At 37.9% G+C, this 21,717-nt stretch overlaps 1 protein-coding gene across 2 annotated transcripts in view; it reads right to left on the reverse strand.

Moving 5' to 3' along the window:
• The window catches only part of ARL6 (ARF like GTPase 6), a 48,175-nt gene extending 34,585 nt beyond the window's left edge, over window positions 1-13,590 (reverse strand). The window contains exons 1-2 of one of the 2 annotated variants that reach the window (XM_082655262.1): window positions 13,258-13,590; window positions 9,581-9,730 (exon numbers count right to left, since the gene is read on the reverse strand). In XM_082655262.1, coding sequence (XP_082511388.1) covers window positions 9,581-9,703 — 123 coding nt within the window. In that variant the 5' untranslated portion in view covers window positions 9,704-9,730; window positions 13,258-13,590. Of the gene's footprint in view, window positions 1-9,580; window positions 9,731-11,382; window positions 11,416-13,257 lie in introns of those variants that run through there. The other variant, XM_082655263.1, reaches the window with a different exon arrangement.
• Window positions 13,591-21,717: the final 8,127 nt, after the last annotated feature.

Raw genomic sequence — 21,717 nt, forward strand, 5'->3', positions numbered from 1 at the left:
TAGTCTAGGCTAGTTCCATAATTCATCAGAGGTAGCAGAGAGATAGGTATGTTGGAAAGCAAAACAAGATTAATTAAAAAGTCTTACTTATTGGCTGCAAGCCTAGGTTTTCCTGAGGACTCTCCCTGACTAATGTGGTGTGTTAGGCAGGGTTAGTAGAACTTTCACAGGACTAGTCTGAAATTGGGATATTAGAATATTTCAAGATGATAGACTGAGCTCATGCTGCCTCCCTCCCCTTCTACCCCAAACAAATGACCAATAATGTTTAGAGAAGAAAGCTGTTCCCACCCATATCAAAGATTATCCCTACGGTAATAACCATGTCTTGGGACAGAAGATCACTATACTGTTGGGGATGATGGAAAAAGATAATGTAATTTCTGTTTTGTTCTTTGAATGACATTTCTGCCAAGTTGAGTATAGTAGGCACTGGGGGGGCTGGTCCACTTTGGGGCTATTAACTGTGGCTCTGGTTTCAATCATTTTGTACTTATTTGAGACTACTTTTACAAAAAAATTACTTTTGAGGATATTCCTTCACGTGGAGAAAAATGGAAATATCTCCTATAGGATAGGACCTAAAGGACCCTACCTAAAGAATTTCCTTATAATCTTGCTCACAGCCTTACCTGCAGAAGTGCAGGTCACCAGCCACTAAGTTTAACTATTAGCCCAGGTTGATCTGCTGATAGCTGATCCATGGAACTAATTATGGACCCAAGCACAGCTGCACGTGGTTCTGTTTTTACCATACATCCATCATTCTCTAAATTCAATTCAGACCCCATTCAATTGGGTAGGATGCTATATCTTCCTCTCAAGGACTGTTAAAGAAATCTCTCATAATCACCTAGGTCAGGAGACAGACTCCAATGTATATGGACTTTTTGACCTGTTCTTTTCCTTATTGGGGAAGAATCTCTTTTTCTCTGCTTCTATATAGAGAGAAATCCATTAAAATAATACTTCTAGTTACTCTGTCTCCCCTCTCCAAATTTATTCCTCTTCATAGGGGAAAAAAAAAAGAGACTTCTTTGACTTCTCAGTTTATGAAATGGAAACCGACATCCTTGGTTCTGCCTCTCTCTTTGTCTCTGTCTCTTTGAGAGCCACATGCTTCTTGAAACCATGCATTCTCACCTGTTCTTAAGCATGCAGTAAACCTAGATGAGCAGGATCTTTCCCTGCGTAGGAAAGCTTGAATTTTGGGACACGAATCATAACCTAGAGTGTTAGCAAGTCCTCTGGCCAGACCTAAACCTTGCCCTCCACAATCACCTTTTTCAATAAAACTGCTAGCTTTTATCTCTGCCTGACTTCAGCATGTATATCTCAGCTGATTTCCAGCTTGGCTGGGGAGCCCCTTAAAACACCTAAATTGCTTTGCAAATCCATTTTCAACTTCTTATCACGGCTGCCTCAAACAAACTCCCACCTGAAAATACACCAGCAGTTAGTTGTTTTCACATGGCAAACTCACTCACATAGAAGAAGGGAATGATGACCAGAAGAAAAGAAATAATGGCATTTTTGTAATTCCAAAGCAATCTCGAACTAAACAGAAGTATAACTGAAGCCGTTGGGAGAAAGAAAAAAAAAAAGGCAGTAAGGCTTCTCATTCTGCTCAACCTGAAGCACTGTTTGGAGGCACTGAAGTCCACCTTCAATTACCATATTTAGGAGCAATGCTTCCCACTCTCCAGCCATTCAGTCATTAAGAGTACCAGCTTCCTAATTTTTGTTCTGTCTGTATGCAGTCTATATTAATTTTTACTCAGCATTTTTCATTGATTGACTAATGGTTTTTACCTAGATAAAAGTACTTACAACTGTAAATGTTAGCTGTCTACCCAATATCCACTCTCCTCTTCTTTCATACTTACAGGACCCCTATTACTAATGGAGGCAGCAATATGTCCTGCCTAAAAAAAAAAAATCCAGCCTCAGCCAATGAGGTAAAAGAGTCATCAGTTGGGGCTTCTAGGTAAGCTCTTTAAAGAGGGCTTATTTAGCAAGAAGGCTTATTCTTTTGCCCTGTTCTTTTCTCATCCCTGTGATTTAGAATATAGATAAGATAGTTAACTAAGGTGGCCATGTGGAGATCCTGAGGATCTTGAAGAAAACCAAGCACTAAGGATATCAAAGCAGAAAGATGGAAGATGCCTGGACCATGCAGCTGCCACACCAGCCTTGGAATACCTCTTCTGGACTTATTTAGATGACAGAAAAATAAGTATCTTATGCAGTCCACTGTTATGTGGGTTTTCTTTATATGTAGCAGAACCTAACTGTAACTCATGCATTATGTGGTAGATGTACTAGCTTTATATATATTTCAGTTATTAAAATAATATGTTCCATTACTTACTATGTAAATGACTCAGTCATCTTGCTTGCTACTACTGATATGCATACCACACTCCTGGGTAACTGTCTAATTATCCTAGAACCTATAAAAATGATTCACCTTTCCCTTTGCTTTGCTCTTCTTGTAAAGAGAGAGCCAAAAAGAAGGCAATGCTACCTGAAAGTAAATTCCACAAATTTGTGAAGATCATCTGAGAAGCAAAGACATTTGGAAAATACTCCAGTTTAAATAATAAAGATTTACCTACCTACCTGCATAAAATACACTGCAAATTATGGCTGGCTGATACTTATTAATTTAAGGTACCACGAATTTGACAAGATTTCATAACATGATAATGAAGTTACAATGGCAAACAAAATAATCCTGCCTTATCTTTCTTTAGCAGAAAATACAGGGGGTGGAGTCAAGATGGTGGCAGGAGAGGACGCGGAGTTCGCGTTTCTCCACAACTAGGGTGCCTGCTGGACACTGGTGGGGGACCTCAATGCCCTAGGAGATGGGAGGAACCCCCAAGCAACTGGGTAGCATGAGGGGGGATTGAGCGGGGAGGAGAAGTGGAGGCCAGACAGGACTGGTGCACCTGAGGGGTGGGTGGGAGAGGGGAGGGGTTCCCATGCCTGGAGGGAGCTTCGGGGGGGGGGGCTCAGAGGATCAGGGAGAGCACACCTAGCGTCTCCCTTGCCCAGTCGGGCCCTGGGAAGCCCTCAGGGCTCCTCAGCAGGGTCCTCCACCCTCCAAGGCCCTGTTGGTCCTAGAGCCATAGGAGGGAGGTGAGGGGAAGAAGAGGAGAGGTGGGTGGGAGGAGCCCTTCCAGACTGGAGGATCAGGGAAGTGCGACAGGTCTTTGCCCTGGCCACTTGGCAGCAAAAAGCTTGCTGGGCTCCAAGGCCCCCTCCGGGCAGCGTGGGTCCTAGCAGCATAGGAGGGAGGCAAGGGGAGAAGAGGAGAGGCGGGAGGGAGGGGCCCTCTGGGGCCGGAGGATCAGGGGACGTGCAGCCAGCGTTTCCGCACAACCCACTTGGGCCCCGGGAAGCCTGCTGGGCTCCCAGGCCTGGTGCTCTGATCTCCAGGGCCCCCTCCAGCCTTGTGGGTCCTAGGAGAATGGGAGGGAGGGAGGAGGGGGAAAGAGGAGGAGAGGCAGACCATCTGGGGCCAGGGGATCACGGAAGGCACTGTGGGCATTTCCCCCGCCCACTTGGCCCCGGGAAGCCTGCTGGGCTTCCAGGTCTGGTCCTCTGCCTTCCGGGATCTCCTCTGGCTGTGTGGGTCCCAGGGGCATAAGAGGGAGGGAGAGGGGAAAAGAAGAGAGGCCAATGGGGAGGGTCCCTCCAGGATCAGAGGATTGGGGGGAATATGCTTAGCACTTCCCCTGCCCACTAGGGCCCAGTGAGCCTGCTGGGGTCCTGGACCAGGTCCTCCACCCTCCAAGGCCAGAGGCACTGCCTGGGCCCCTCCTGCTGAGGCTCCTCCTGCTGCATTGAGCCTAAGACTCACCGCCCCACCCACCCAGCACCTCCAGGGCCTTTTCCTGCTCTGTTGGTCCTAAGCATAGGCCCCGCCCCCACCTGAAACCAGCCCCTGCCTACTCCCTACCCCCCACAGCCAAGGCTTTTTCCGGATTTTTTTTTTCTTTTTCTCCTTACTATTGTGGCTCTGTTTTACCTTCCATTGTTGTTTCAACTATATTTTTATTCTTTCTAACAAATCTGTTAGTTTTCTAATCTAATTTTATTTTTTACTCTTTGTTATCGTTCTGCTCCTTTTCTTTCTTTCTTTTTTTTTTTGCTGCCCCACACATCTTGCGGGATCTTGGTTCACAAGATGGGGGTCAGGCCAGAGTTCCTGCAGTGGGAGCTCTGAGTCCGAATCACTGGACTAACAGAGAACCTCAGACCCCAGGGAATATTCATTGGAGTGAGGTCTCCCAGAGGTCCTCATCTCGGCACCAAGACCCAGCTCCACCCAACAGCCTACAAACTCCAGTGCTGGAAGCCTCAGGCCAAACAACCAGTAAAACAGGAACACAATCCCACCCATCAAAAAAAAAAAAAGGAAGACAAAAAAATATGTTTCAGATGAAGGAGCAAGGTAAAAAATCTACAAGCCCAAATAAATGAAGAGGAAATAGGCAACCTACCTAAAAATAATTCAGAGTAATGACAGTAAAGGTGATTCAGAATCTCAGAAACAGAATGGAGACACAGATTGAGAAAATACAGAAATGTTTAACAAAGATTTAGAAGAACTAAAGAACAAAGAAACAGAGATGAACAGCACAATAACTGAAATGAAAAACACACTAGAAAGAATCAATAACAGAATAACTGAGGCAGAAGAACAAATAAGTGAGCTGGAAGACAGAATGGTGGAAATAACTGCCAAGGAACAGAATAAGGAAGAAAGAAAGAAAAGAATTGAAGACAATCTTAGAGACCTCTGGGACAACACTAAATGCACCAACGTTCAAATTATAGGAGTCTCAGAAGAAGAAGAGAAAAAGAAAGGGTCTGAGAAAATATTTGAAGAGATTACAGTGGAAAACTACCCTAACATGGGGAAGGAAATAGTCACCCAAGTCCAGGAAGCACAGCGAGTGCCATACGGGATAAACCCTAGGAGAAACACACCAAGACACATATTAGTCAAACCAACAAAAACTAAATTCAAAGAAAAAATATTAAAAGCAGCAAGGGAAAAGCAAAAAATAACATACAAAGGAATCCCCATAAGGTTATCAGCTAATATTTCAGCAGAAACTCTGCAGGCCAGAAGGGAGTGGCAGGATATACTTAAAGGGATGAAAGAGAAAAACCTACAACCAAGATTACTCTACCCAGCAAGGATTTCATTCAGATTCAACGGCAAAAGCTAACAGAATTCAGCACCACCAAACCAGCTTTACAGCAAACGCTAAAGGAACTTCTCTAGGCAAGAAACACAAGAGAAGAAAAAGACCCACAAAAACAAACCCAAAGCAATTAAGAAAATGGTAGTAGGAACACAGATATCGATAATAACCTTGAATGTAAATGGATTAAATGCTCCAACTAAAAGACACAGACTGGTTGAATGGATACCAAAGTAGACCATAAACATGCTGTCTACAAGAGACCCATTTCAGACCTAGGGACACATACAGACTGAAAGTGAAGGGATGGAAAAAGATATTCCATGTAAATGGAAATCAAAAGAAAGCTGGAGTAGCAATACTCGTATCAGATAAAATAGACTTTTAAATAAAGACTGTTACAAGAGATAAGGAAGGACACTACATAATGATAAAGGGATCAATCCAAGAAGAAGATAAAACAATTATAAATATTTATACACCCAACATAGGAGCACCTCAATACATAAGGCAAACGCTAACAACCATAAAAGGGGAAATCAACGGTAACACAATAATAGTACGGGACTTTAACACCCTACTTACACCAGTGGACAGGTCATCCAAACAGAAGATAAATAAGGAAACACAAGCTTTAAATGACACAATAGACCAGATAGATTTAATTGATATTTATAGGACATTCCATCTGAAAGTGGCAGAATACACTTTCTTCTCAAGTGCACATGGAACATTCTCCAGGATAGTTCACATCTTGGGTCACAAATCAAGCCTCAGTAAATTTAAGAAGACTGAAATAGTATCAAGCATCTTTTCTGACCACAATGCTATGTGGCTGGAAATCAATTACAGGAAAAAAACTGCAAAAAATACAAATACATGGAGGCTAAACAGTACACTACTAAATAATCAAGAGATCACTGAAGAAATCAAGAAGAAATTAAAAAAAAAATAGAAACAAATGACAACAAAAACACCGTAACCCAAAATCTATGGGATGCAGCAAAAGAAGTTCTAAGAGGGAAGTTTATAGCAATTCAATCTCACCTCAAGAAACAAAAGTCTCAAAACAATCTAACCTTACACGTAAAACAACTAGAGAAAGAAGAACAAAGAAAACCCAAAGTCAGTAGAAGGAAAGAAATCATAAAGATCAGAGCAGAAATAAATGAAATAGAAATGAAGAAAACAATAGCAAAGATAAATAAAACTAAAAGTTGGTTCTTCGAGAAGATAAACAAAATTGATAAACATTTAGCCAGACTCATCAAGAAAAAAAGAGGACACAAATCAGTAAAATTAGAAATGAAAAAGGAGAAATCACTTCTGACACCGCAGAAATACAAAGGATTATAAGAGACTACTACAAACAACTATATGCCAATAAAATGGACAAGCACAAAGAAATGGACAAATTCTTGGAAAGGTACAATTTTCCAAGAGTGAACCAGGAAGAATTAGAAAATATAAACAGACCTATCACAAGTAATGAAATTGAAACTGTAATTAAAAATCTTCCAACAAACAGAAGTCCAGGACCAGGTGGCTTCACAGGCAAATTCTATCAGACATTTAGAGAAGAGCTAACACCAATCCTTCTCAAAATCTTCCAAAAAATTGCAGAGGGAGGAACACTCCCAAATTTGTTCTGCAAAGCCACCATCACCCTGATACCAAAACCAGACAAAGATATCACAAAAAAAATAAAATAGACCAGTATCACTAATGAACATAGATGCAAAAATCCTCAACAAAATAGTAGCAAACAGAATCCAACAACACATTAAAAGGATCATACATAATGATCAAGTGGGATTTATCCCAGGAACGCAAGGATTCTTCAATATATGCAAATCAATCAATGTGATACACCAAATTAACAAATTAAGGAATAAAGACCATATGATCATCTCAATAGATGCAGAAAAAGTTTTTGACAAAATTCAACACCCATTTATGATTAAAACCCTCCAGAAAATGGGCACAGAGAGAACCTACCTCAACGTAATAAAGGCCATATAGGAGAAACCCACAGCAAACATCATTCTCAATGGTGAAAAACTGAAAGCATTTCCACTAAGACCGGGAATATGACAAGGATGACCACTCTCGCCACTCTTACTCAACACAGTTTTGGAATTTCTAGCCACAGCAATCAGAGAAGAAAAAGAAATAAAACGAACACAAATTGGAAAAAAAGAAGTAAAACTGTCACTGTTTGCAGATGACATGATAGTATACATAGAAAATCCTAAAGATGCCACCAGAAAACTACTAGAACTAATCAATGAATTTGGTAAGGTTGCAGGATACAAAATTAATGCACAGAAATCTCTGGCATTCCTATACACCAACAACAAAAAATCAGAAAGAGAAATCAAGGAAACAATCCCATTTACATTGCAACAAAAAGAATAAAATACCTAGGAATAAACCTACTACCTAAGGAGGCAAAAGACTTGTACTTAGAAAACTATAAAACATTGATGACAGAAATCAAAGATGACATAAACAGATGGAGAAATATACCATGTTCTTGGATTGGAAGAATCATTATTGCAAAAATGATTATACTACCCAAAGCAATCTACGGATTCAATGCAATCCCTATCAAACTACCAATGGCATTCTTCACAGAAATAGAACAAAAATTTTACAATTCGTATGGAAACGCAAAAGACCCTGAATAGCCAAAGCAATCTTGAGAAAGAAAAACGGAGATGGAGGTATCAGGCTACCCAACTTCAAACCATACTACAAAGCTACAGTAATCAAGACAGTATGGTACTGGCACAAAAACAGAAATATAGATCAATGGTACAGGATAGAAAGCCCAGAGATAACCCACGCACCTATGGTCACCTAAACTATGACAAGGGAGGCAAGAACATACAATGAAGAAAAGACAGCCTCTTCAATAAGTGGTGCTGGGAAAACTGGACAGCTACATGTAAAAGAATGAAATTAGAACATTCCCTAACACTATACACAAAAATAAACTCCAAATGGATTAAAGACCTAAATGTAAGACCAGATACTATAAAACTCTCAGAGGAAAACACAGGAAACACACTCTTTGACAGAAACCACAGCAGGATCTTTTTTGACCCACCTCCTAGAGTAATGAAAATAAAAACAAAAATAAACAAATGGGACCTAATTAAACTTAAAAGCTTATGCACAGCAAAGGAAACCATAAACAAGATGGTAAGACAACCCTCAGAATGGGAGAAAATATTTGCAAAGGAAACAATGGACAAAGGATTAATCTCCAAAATATATAAACAGCTCATGCAGCTCAATATCAAAAAAACCAACAACCCAATTAAAAAATGGGTGGAAGACCTAAATGGATACTTCACCAAAGAAGACATACAGATGGCCAAGAGGCACATGAAAATATGCTCAACATCACTAATTACTAGAGAAACGCAAATCAATACTACAATGAGGTATCACCTCACACCAGTCAGAATGACCAACCTCAAAAAATCTACACACAATAAATGCTGGAGAAGGTGTGGAGAAAAGGGAACCCTCTTGCACTGTGGGTGGAAATGTTAATTGATACAGCCACTATGGAGAACAGTATGGAGGTTCCTTAAAAAACTGACAATAGAACTACCATATGACCCAGCAATCACACTACTGGGCATATACCCAGAGAAAACCATAATTCAAAAGGACACATGCACCCCAATATTCACTGCAGCACTATTTACAAGAGCCAGGACATGGAAACAATCTAGGTGTCCAATGAGAGATGAATGGATAAAGAAGATGTGGTACATATATTGAATGGAATATTACTCAGCCATAAAAAGGAACAAAATTGGGTTCTTTGTGACGTGGATGGACCGAGAGTCTGTCATACGGAGTGAAGTAAGCCAGAAAGAGAAAAACAAATATTGTGTATTAACGCATATATGTGGAATCTCGAAAAATGGCATAGATGAACCTATTTGTAGGGCAGGAATAGAGACGCAGACATAGAGAATGGACATGTGGATATGGGGGGAAAGGGAGGGTGGGACGACTTTTGGGAGATTAGGTTTGACATAAATACACTTCCACGTGTAAAATAGATAGCTAGTGGGAACCTGCTGTATAGCACAGGGAGCTCAGCTTGGTTCTCTGTGATGACCTAGATGGTGGGAGAAGCAGGAGAGGGAGGTTCAAGAGGGAGGGATATAGGTATACATATAGCTGATTCACTTCATTGTACAGCAGAAACTAACACAACATTGTAAAGCAAATTTACTCCAATAAAAAAAAAAATAATGGATTATAAAAAATAAAAAAATAAAAAGTCCTTTAAAAAAAAGAAAATACACAAAGTATCTAATAAATATACTTACGTTTGAAGGTTTAAGTTTATTAATGATTGTTGTTTTGCCACTATTATCCAGCCCAAGGCACAAAACATGAACCTCCTTCTTCCTCAGGCCAAGCAAGCCTGAAAGTCTGTCTAGCAATCCCATAATGTGAGTCAAGTATTTACAAACCAGCTGCAAGTCAGGGGGAAAAAAAAAAAGATATATTACCCACAGGCACCTTAAGAATAGAAAATATGAGCATATGTATCTCAAATTTCAGAATTTAAAGACACAGTGATATTGTGAAAACCATGTCAATGTAGCTTTGCATTTAGTAAACAGAGTTTAAGCTGATTACCAGAAAGGAGTCTTAACTGAAATGCAGATTGGCGGATAATAACACCTGGCAACACACAATAATGCCCTTGAAGTAACTGGACATTTCTCATCGTAACATATAATACTTAAGAAGAAAATGTGGTTAAACTCAGAATCATGTGGAGTCTGCCATTTGTGATACTTGAGAATATTTGCAGCCTTTTCTGGAAATCTGGAACAATGATGGGCAATGGCGTTCATGTGAGCCTGATGCTGAAGCTTAGAAAGTAGAAGGCAGACCAGAATAACAGAGAATAACTGAGATTTTGGCTACATCATTTGAGCCACTGGTCAAATCTTTTTCTAAAGCCAGCCCCCTTGTAGTTTGCAATAATACAAAGTAATAAACATTGAATTCACCATTTTTGTTTCTTTGTTTGATTATATCCAGTTTAGGTTATGTCTTCTATCCAAAGAAACAAAAAATCCTAACTGATATATTTATCTTAATTTTTCCTTAGTCCTTACGTATATCTTTGTAAGTCACCACAAATCCATTTGGGAAGAAGGTTGTGTATAAAACACACACACAATTTGAACCTTAATAAATACCTGTTTCTTTGAAACTATAACTTACATGAACTATCCTGTTAAGTATCATTTTAAAAGAATTTTAACTAGTGTACTAGTAAAGAATATGAATGTAAATACCAATCTTACATTTTCATCTCATTTTCTCAAATACCATAAAAGTTTCTTTGTTAACTTGTCCCTGAAGTGTTCATTTGTTTATCAATTCTTTCTTTGGAAAAAAAAATCCTTCCAATGCAAACTTTCAAAAAAACTCCATCAGTAATCCAAACACAAGCATTTTGAAGTCAGATAAAACTGCTGATGATGCGTTGCTGGCTATGTGATAACTTTATGGCTATTCATACCCTTCTAAGGTACTGTTAGATTTAGACTTCAGGTCTCCAAATGAAACTTTCCAAAGGTTCTTCCTTTGGGTCCATCACCACCCCCACCTCCCAAAACATTATTATGTGGTGGGAGAAGAGAGATACCACTTTTGCCAGCCCTCAACTGCTGCAGGGACTGCTACAGCAGTAACTACAATACACCAGTATTCCAAACATTTCCTATTACTCTCCAAACCACCATTTTCAAAGTTCTCTTAAAAAACAAAACAAAACAAAACAAAAAACCCTCTAAATATCAGTTTCATTTAATAGATTTATTCTCATCTCCATCTAAGGTTCCAGAAGCTTGTCATCTTACAGCTCCTTCAGTATTTTTTTTATTCCACACCAAAAAGGCAAGACCATACCTTGAAGGATGAGGATTCAGCAACTTAAAAAATAAGAAGCTTCCAAGACAACTGCATCTGAAAGGTGGCTGCATCATTAGTTTTGCTTAGGCCCCTTCAGAGATCATTATGGACAGAAATTTCAAAACTGAATTCCAATGATGTGCAGAAAAGAGAAGGTAAAGCGCCCCACCCAAACATGGGGCCACAGTTGTCTTACCCAAGGGATGGGTTTGACTTCAGGTACTCCATTTGTGCCGCTTGAATCGACTTCTCTCCTTGTGTTGGAGATTCAAATCTCACTCAACCCATTCCTTTAAATCTCAGCTTAGGGATAGACATCTGTAGAATCTACTTTAAGTTAGCCTTCGGATATCATGAAACAATTCACACAGACCATTTTAATTCAAGGCAAATTTGCTATTACTCACTTTGTTATTAATTGTACTAAGCGTATTGATATAGGTTTATATCCTGTTTTCCAATTCCCATACAATTTTGAATAGATTTTAAAAAATATGACCACTTCTCATATCATCCCCCTCTGGGCATCTACAATAAAGCATTGATTGTCAAAAGCTTGATACGTGAATATTCGTTTTTTCATAGAACATCGGATTGTGATTTTCTGTCCCCTTTTTCATGGATTATCAAACACCTGATGCTTGTTATTGAAATACTGTGGGATATGCAATTTAAAAGAGAAGTGGCATGGACATATATACACTACCAAACGTAAAATAGATAGCTAGCATAGCACAGGGGGATCAGCCCCAGAGGGGTGGGATAGGGAGGGTGGGAGGGAGGGAGACGTAAGAGGGAAGAGAGATGGGAACATATGTATATGCATAACTGATTCACTTTGTTATAAAGCAGAAACTAACAACACTGTAAAGCAATTATACTCCAATAAAGATGTTAAAAAATAATAAAATAAAAAAAGTCAGTTGTTCTAAGAGATATAATTACATTTATTGAAGTTGCCTTATAAACAACTATCATAGAGCCTTATATATGCTTCTATTTCTTAGTAATTATACATCTTTATAAATTTACTTTTTGCTTGCATGAAATAAGGAAACAAGATAACTTAAGTCACTGGACATTCATTAACCATGTCCTAAGTGCACAGGAGGAGATACAGTGAAAGTTTTCTGTAGCAACCTACTCCTGTAGCCATGATTCTCGACGCTGGCTGCACACTGGAATCAGCTAGCTGGATTAGTATTTCTGAAGATGGAATCAGGGCATCTGTATTTTAAAAAGCTACACAGTGTTTCTGATGTACAGTCACTATTGAGAACTTCAGGATTTTAGAATAAAGTCTAAACTTCCATGCATAGCTTTTAAAGTTGTTCACAATCTGACTCCAATCTACCTTTCCAGTTTCTTATTTTACTGTTTTCCTCTCTCTGCAAACCAGCCAATCAAATTCTCTTGGCTGTTATCTGAGGAACGGCTTTCTTTTCTTTTCTTTCTTTCTTTTTTTTGGCCCCTCCAGGCGTCACGAGGGAATCTTAGTTCCCCAGCAAGGGATTGAACCGGGCCCCCTGCAGTGGAAGCGAGGAGTCTTAACCACTGGACCACCAGGGAAGTCCCAGAATCTGCTTTCTAAAGTTTTTTTTTTTTAACTTGTTGCCAGAAAAGTCCTGAAGAATTAGGATGTTACCCATAGGTACGAGCTTGGAAGGTAGGCTACACAGAGAGAGTGGTCGAGCAAAGAAAACACCATGAATGGTACTTTGTAACTTTAAAAATGTTTCTAGAGTGAATTATAGCACACTCTCACTACCCCCAATAAATATTTTTATTCAGCTTTCAGTTTTTGATGATGAAATTTCAATTATACTTCCCACACAGCAAACAAAGAGGCCCAAATCGGGTAGTGTTAAAACCATCCAATCAAACAAAAATTCACCCAAGGCAGTTCCATGAGTTTTCTGGGGTCCATAGACCACTTCTTCTTTTCTAGTTCTCACACATTAGAAACCAGCACACGGAGTGAAAAACATGAGGAAGAGCAATTCTAAAATTGGTGGCGGAGGGGACTGGGGGGTGGTGGCGCTGGATACAAAAATTGGGGTTGGGGAGATACCTGGTCTTTGAGATTAGTCCTGCGGGCCCGGGAGCTGCTGAAGAACAGGAATGGGCGCACTCGCTCGTATCCCTCTCTGCAATGGGAATATGGTGCGGGCGTCCCTCAGCCTTCCTCTCTAGGCCTCCACAGGAAGGATTCCTGGGCCTGAGCAAAGCCGCCTCCGCAAGTTGGGTGAAGGGGTAGCCGCTGGCTCAGCCCAAGCATCAGTGGCGGGTCAGGCGCCGTGGTGCGTGGCGTTCCCCGGGCAACCGGAGGTTTTTCCGGTGCGGAGCCACGCCTCCTCAGGTCTCAGCGCGTCAGCCGCCGTGCTCCCGTTAAGGGATTGAAGAGCTCCCCCAAATGCCAGAGGCATAGCGAGGAGTATTGAAGAAGTGTAAGCGAGGTTGAAGGGGTGAAGTGCCGCCTCCCAGCGAGGAGCCGCGCGGTTCCCCGGTGGAGCATAATGGGAGTTGTAGGCTTGCGCACAGCCTGCTGGGAAGTGTTCGGCGTCCCTGTTGGCTTCGGGCCTTTCTCGCCGCACGGTCTCTCCGCCCTCTCGGGAAAGTCGGCTCAGAGGGAGCGGCGCACTTTGTGGCGCCCAGAGCGCTGAGGAGTCTGCGTCGACGTCGAGCATGGGCGCAGCGCGGTGGCGACAACTGCGGAACCCGACTATGAGCTCTAGGGCGAGAAGTACGCCAGAATTGCCTGGCTGCCCATCGCATCCACCCTTTAACAGGCTGTTAGGCCTCAGACCCCGGAGTCCTGGAGAAGCAAAACCGTTCGTGCGGGCAAGGAGAGGAGATAAACTCACAGGCATTATTCGGCAAAGGAAGTCTGCCTGAACCTGGTTTCTGAGGTGTCTGATCTCCTGAAGAGATTTCCACGAGGCATAATCCCCTGCGATTAGAGTACAGTCCCCAGAATCAGATCGGCAGGTGGTCAGGAATCTGTAGTCCCAATGCTTAAAGTTAGCCACCCTCTTAAATTGCTCTGGGGTATTATAGTAATAGTAAATGACTTACCTCCTTTGTTAGCCAGGAGTATGAGATTCTTTACCCCCTCCAGCTACCTAGTGTTATATTTACTACCGTACCTGTTCTTTGGCTTATCAATTTCGGCCTATTAAGTGGATTAGCAGGGTGAAAAAAGAGACTAGAAGGAATTATATAAAAGTAATAATGGGGGAAAGATTGTATTTGCATGATCATGGGATGCATTTTATTTTATTTTCCAAATTTTCAAATGCGGTTCTGTTATTTTTACAATGGAAAAAAAAATGTTCTGGGCTAGTGACTCTTGTTGAAAGATGAAAACTAACAAAACGCAAAAACAAAAAAAAACCCTATAGTTGCGTATCCAAAAGAACTTACTTACCAATGTCCTTGAAAAAATGGAGTATGGAAATATATTCCGCCTTATTGTGTAGCCTTAGGCCAGTTAACGCTGCTCTATTGTTCAGCTTCCTCACCTTCAAAAAGACACTAAATATCTCATCTGGTGGTTTTGAGGAATAAGTAGGTAACAGAGGTATGTGTATGTTTGGCACATAGTAGGTGTTCAATAAACAATTTCCTATCTTCCTTTGTCCTGCAATTTTTATTATATGGGTGAGATTTTTAAATGTGGTCCTTTAACTTCTGACACTGAATTTACAGTGAGGTATTAATTACTTTTCTGTGTGTCTGGGTATTGTGACTCACTTTGATAAAAGTTGGAAGCTAAGTACTTACAGCCGGATTTTGACTTTTTTTTTTTCCTTAGAGCTAAGTAGAAATCTTATGTTTCAGGAAACTTTAGTGTACAGACAATTTTTCCTGTTTGGAGTTGATATTTTCTGCCCCTAGGTTGAGTTCTGTTTTTGCTTCGTACAAAACATTCGGTGAACACTGGAAATGAAATGGAGACATTGGGTATCCAACTTTTCAGTCAATTTAAGCAGATAACATAATTCTTTTTAAAAAATTTGCTAAGTGAATAGTTATCTTAAGGTACATAATTCTCTTACAAAAATTTAGCTAAGTAAATAGTTAGGTAAGTGTAGTTGATATGTTGGCTTCTTATTATTAGAGATGAAATAGTGGTCATGAAACCCACAATCTACTCAATAATCTAGAAAATGTCAGTTTTGAAACTAACAACCTTTAAAAAAGTGAATACTTCATATGGTTGAATCTGCTGTTTTGGTGCTTTGCCAACCGAAACAGCTCTCAACAATACACTCAAGGCTCAGCATAAAAATTGGTTTCACTTGATTTAAGAAGTTAGTTTGGGTCTCCTTATTATGAGAATAAGAAGCTTTAAAAATGGTTCTTAATTGTATGAAGGCTTCTTAAGATACCTGTATAAGGAAAGAAAGTTTCAAGTACTTTATTACCAGTCTAAATTTCATACTGGCTTTTGGAACTGTGGTAAGAATTATAAAAGAGAGAAGAGTGAGATATGGTGAGTACAGTGCTATTCTGATTAATTCAGGATACTTTTAATATATTTTCTTACCAGCAACTTTTAAAAAATATAGAAAATCCATGATTGGTAATTTACTGGATGTTTTTGGAATAAATATTGATAGTCTAAAGCTGTTTGAACAGTTGTACATTATGTGTATCTGTCAGTCATCTGCAATTTGTATACAGTATTACCTATGCAATGAACAATTTAATGCACTTGAATCTCACAAAATATTTTGCTGATATAAAATCACTATAAAAATATGTACTAATTATTTACAGTGACTTATGTGAATTTATGTCTTGACCTTAATGCTATTATTGTGAAAAATTACAGCTATGATTTTGTCTCCTAAATTACTAATATATGTAAAGAGCATCTAGATTTAATAGACTGAAAGATAAATTATATTAAATATGATCAACACGACAATACAAAAAAGTCACAAATTCAACCACCAGAACTGTAACTTTTATTTGCTAATAGATATTTTAATAAACAGGCTTACTCCATCTGTAAGACCCTGATAATGCCTCTTAGGAAATCATAGAAAAATAAAATACAATAATTAGTAACTTGTACTTTGTACAAAAATCTTATGTTGCTCAGCAGGTAGTTTTGCTAAACACCATATTCTTTCAGCAAATAGATAGATGACATATGTAATGCAATTCACCGCAAACAATCCCTCATTGAGAGCTGAGCATTCTATAACACTATAACTTGTAAGCATGCCAGCATGTGAAAATATACATGGAACATCATAATTTTACAGTAGATTTTATAAGATGAAAACAATACCACCTTCAAGTAAGTCTGGACTACTTCGTTGTCATAGTGAAGTAGATAATAGGTAGGATTGCAGTTCTGTTGTAAACACCCTCTTACTGTGTTTATCTTTCTACCATATTGTGATACAACCAGAAAAAAGAACATAGGCTGTGTAAGGAACCTGAGTGAAAGGCATATATTGAAGCTCTAAATAGTGATGTAATACTAAAGAGAAAAAATAATGCAGTGCTGCACTTCCTTCTCACAAACAGATCTTTTCCCCTTTTTGCAAGAGTAGATGGGTACAGTGCTAAATCCATAATTAATGATAAATAACTTTATGACAGGTTACAAAGAGATACATTTTAAAAATCATAGGAAGAAAAAACGTTTTCAGCTGCAGTTTATCATTAGTCAAATATTACTCTCTGAGGGACTAAATGTCTCAACCTAGACAGTTGTTATCTAGGCATTTAATATAAATGTACTATTTAGTATTTAAATAAACTTTTTAGGATTTGTGCTACAAAGATTTTTATAACTTTTTTATTCTGAATACACTGCAACTGTCAAATCTACCATTTAGTACTTGATATGGCCATTTAAATATTGAGTTTAATCAAAGGCATATTTATATGTACACATATATCTTTATATTTTTGGCTATGCTAAAACAGAAAAAAATGGAGAGCAATCTTATTCCATTATTCACAGTCTAATTTTACATCAAATCCAAAGAACAAATATGCACGTATAAATTCCAACACACTGAATTACATACAGCCTATCCAGAAATAAAGCTCCAAGCACAATGAAAAAGTCATATCCTTCCTACAGGATAGACAGGGCACAATGAAAAAAAAAAATATCGCCCTTGTGTTTCTCCTAAACGACAGATGTTTTTATATGAAAACAAAACAAAATAAAATATTGTTTTACCAAACGATTAGAGCCTTATTACCTTTATTTAGTTATTTATTTTAATTTCAGATGTGGGCTCAAACCATCTCAAAATAGTGTTTTGAGAAAATTGACAGCTTGAATATATAATACACATCTTTAAGCATTAACTAATTTTCATAAGCTTTGAATTAGAATGGCTACAAGATGTTTCTGTCTTTTACACTGTAGTAGACAAAAATAACAAAACATGGGAAGTATCTATGGCATTGAGAAGTCCTCACTTAATCTCTACATTATGGAAAGGGGACTCTGTTATCAGCATCCTTGGAAAAGCTCAGAATTCAGTTTCAGGTCTTCCAAATAAGATGTCTCAAAAATATTTAGTAAAATGGCTTTAATATATTTTATACAATAGGTCTTTTTCCTGTGGTGTATTACATACAAATCCCCATTGACTATGTTTATATATGCACATATATATGTTTATGTGTGTGTGTGTGTGTGTGTGTGTGTGTGTTCCCCCTTTCCAACTACTTACACATCTCTCCAGCCTATACCTGCTTCCCACTCCTTATACTGACTTTTATTTCCTCTTGGTAAAGTAAGACTACTCACACAGTAACATCCTTACATTTCTACCATAAATCTACCAACCTATCTGCATATTACACACTCTGCCTTCCCTCCCATTGTAGTTCTGTCTCCTCCTGTCAAAAACTAACCTTCCAACTTAAGCTATGAATCCTAACCCTTCTACTTCTCAAAGCCTTTTCTAATTAAATTCTCTCTTGCATAATCAGTTTTCCCCTTTCTACCAGATCATTCTCATTCTTATATAAATATTCCCTAGCATCCTTTCTCTAAACACACACACACACACACACACACACACACACACCTTTCTTGACCCCATATCTACTTCCAACTACTCAGCTACTGCCCTGTTCCTCTTGCTTTCTTATGGTAAAACTTCTTGAAAGAGTTGTGTATAGATACTGACTCCACCTTCTTTTCTAAAGTATCTTCTCAATCCACTTCAATCAGGCTTTGACTTCACTACTTCATAGAGACTGCCCTTTCAAAATCGTCAGTAACTTCCATGTTGCCAAGCCCAACGGCCATTTCTTTACTTTAAACTTGGCTTCTTAAAGCATTTAATCCAGATGGCCAATTGGTTTTTTTGTTCTCTACGTTACCTTACACTCCTCAGGGTCCTCTGCTGGTTTCTAATTCTCCACCTAACTTCTACTTGACATGCCTTGGATCTCAATCAAGCCCTACTTCTCTATCTTACAGGCTTTTCCCAGGTGATTTAAAAACATTGAATACCATATATATATTGATGGCTTCTAAATCTTGATGTCTAGCCCTGATCGCTCCTTGGAACTCTTATATACAACTGTCTGCTCAATATCTCCATTTGAATATCTAACAGGTATCTCAGGCATTACATGGCTAAAACCAAACTCCTGATTTTTTTCCCTCCAAACCTGCTACTCCTGCACCACCACTGACTACATTTCTTATTTTTCAAATGTAGAATTTATCTTCAATTTTTCTCTCTTCATCCCTCAGGGCCAATCCATTAGCAAACCCTGTCTTCAAACATACCCGACATCCATCCACGTCTCTCCATCTTCACTACTTCTTCTCTAACAAAAGCCACCTTGTTTTTTCTTTTTTGCTTAAACTACTGTAGCAGCCTCGTAAATGTTCTTTGACCCCCATCTCATTTTTGCCTCTCTTTGGCTCATCAACTGTGTACCAAGCACACTGTTCTCTCTACCCTCAAAACACTCTAAAGTCTCACACATTAAACTATTCCTTCTGCCTGGAATTCCCCCAGATTTTCTCATGACTGGTTCCTTCATGCTTTTCATACATCGGCTTAAATATCACATCCTCAGAGAAGACTTCCTTTACCACTTAATATAAAGAAGCCACAGTCATGCTATGTAACAATATTAATTTAATTTTCAGCATAGCACTTATCAGTACTTCTTCATTGTGTGTCTTTACCACTAGAAGGTCAATTCCATGAGACAGGGGCTTTTGCTTGTCTTGGTCGCTTTGTGTCCTCTGTGTTGAGAATAAGACACTTGTACAAGATAATGTTTAGTAAGCATTAGTTAATGAATAAATGGACTTATGGATAAATATACATTTAAAGTAAATCAGTATATATGTATATATACTATTTTTAAAATTAGGAATTATACAGTTTTGGACTAGCAAACACACTTGATTTAATTGTGTTTGTTTATTATATCTGTTCCCCATAGTGTAAATAGCTTTAACTGGACAAATCATAATTTTTTTGTTGTTGCTATTCTTTATATTAAAATACAGACACCTAACTATTTCATTTAATGGTAGAGTGATCAAAGTTGTGAGGTGGGAAAGGGAATGTTTTGCTTCCTGAAAGGAATTTTTGGATACTCCATAGAAAATAAGCAATTGATGCAAAAATGGAATAGCTTTTACCTTTGTTTGAAGTATCCCATTTGGTGAAATTTAAAAATTGAATAAACAGTGGAAAAGTAACTATAAAAATATATGTTCACTACAGTACTTTGAATATACAAAGTCTAATGGAAGACTTTCTTTTTGTATTTCCATTCATGAGAAAGTAAAAGATTTTGCTCTTTCCAGAAGACTTCATGGAATATATGACCAGTATTAGATAAGAGCAGTAGCTTCAAAAATAATAATTTCTAACCACTATGTTATGGATTTTAGCTGCAACTTCTCTGAGAATTGGAAAGTTACAAGCAATATTAGAGAGACTGAATGGAAATATATAAAGCAGTCCTTTTTTTTTTCTAATACTTAAAACAACTGAAAAGAGAAGGCAATCTCCTTGAAAGAATATAAGCATTTAGAGATCATAAGATATAATGTACAACTAATATGTAGGTCCTGTATTTTTTAGACTATGTGTAAAATTTATGTATCTGTATAAAAGCATAACTTGATTCAAAAAGACTACCCTTTCAACTCAATTATTTTTACCTGCATCTTATATATACTGTTTTTACATTTAATAAAGCAGAAGGAAAAACTTTTTATTAATAGGAGTGATATGTATAAAGTGCTTTGACAGTCTAATCAATTTTTGGGAGGCAAATTCTTAATTATATATGTCTTAGAAATCAAAAGAACTATTAGTATGGAAATGTTAATAATTGTGATCATTCAGTCTGTTAATATACTTTTAAAAAATAAATTTAAATTTTTGATATTTTGGTAAGATTTCTTTCTAATTTTATATAGCAATATATATTTTAACAAATATCAGTGGACTTATTTATATTAGAGATTCTCATCCTCAAAATGCATTTTAGCTTCAAAATTACCAGTAAGAGTAACATGACATAATTTTCAGACAGTTTTCTATTAATTTTTTGTTATTTTTAATGAGGTAATTAATAGTTTTAACACAAACTCCACTTTATATTACCTTTTTGCCTTTTCTTCAGTTTTAATGGAACTTGGTCCATTTTCATGTTCTGCATTCATGCTCTGCCTGTGATTTTTTAAAAAATAAGGTTATTTTAGAAGGTATAACTAACATTTTAGGAAACATAGACTTGTTAATTAACAATTATTCCATCAAAAGTCAAAATTAAGCTGTCAAAGTTTATACTGCATACAAAATTAAACCTAAGTATAGTTTGTGAAAAATGTGCAAAGTTATTCAAATTTCCAAGGACACAATCTAATGATGAAGTATGATTAACAAAATCATTAATAATGTATCATAAATAAAGCACATATAGTAATCTTTAAAGTCCAGTGTTACCCATATTCATGTTTGTTAGGAACGCTCAGGTATTGTGCCCCACCAAAAACAAAAATGCTCCCATCTCACATTTTGATTTTTTTCTCTTGGAGGCCTAAAACACCTAAAATTATATCAAAACTCCATATCTGTAAGAAGAAAATGAGATTTTTGCATTGTATAAATATATTAATACAATTTTCTTTAAATACATACATATGGCATAGGGAGAACAACATCCATTAAAGCAAATTAAAAACCTCCATGACAAACATTTATGCAAGTTAAACCTTATTTTCCAAGCAGCGCAGAAATTTTAAAAAGCCTCAGTCACTGTTTATTTTTATATTGTCCACGAATATTATTATTATATTGTCACTATTATTTTAAAGATACTCTTGAAGATATTGCAATAATAGCTCCAGATAAAATACCAATGGATTTTCAAACAAATTGGTTTTAACAATGCTCACATCAATCACATCAACATAAAATAGCTTGTTCAGTTACAAGTCTGTTATCAAATGAGTGGTCATTAATTTTGTCATAGAGCTTCTAAAGACAACAATTTTAAG

The sequence above is a fragment of the Grampus griseus genome (assembly GCF_964374135.1).
Source record: "Grampus griseus genome assembly, chromosome: 5".
Lineage (NCBI taxonomy): Eukaryota > Metazoa > Chordata > Mammalia > Artiodactyla > Delphinidae > Grampus > Grampus griseus.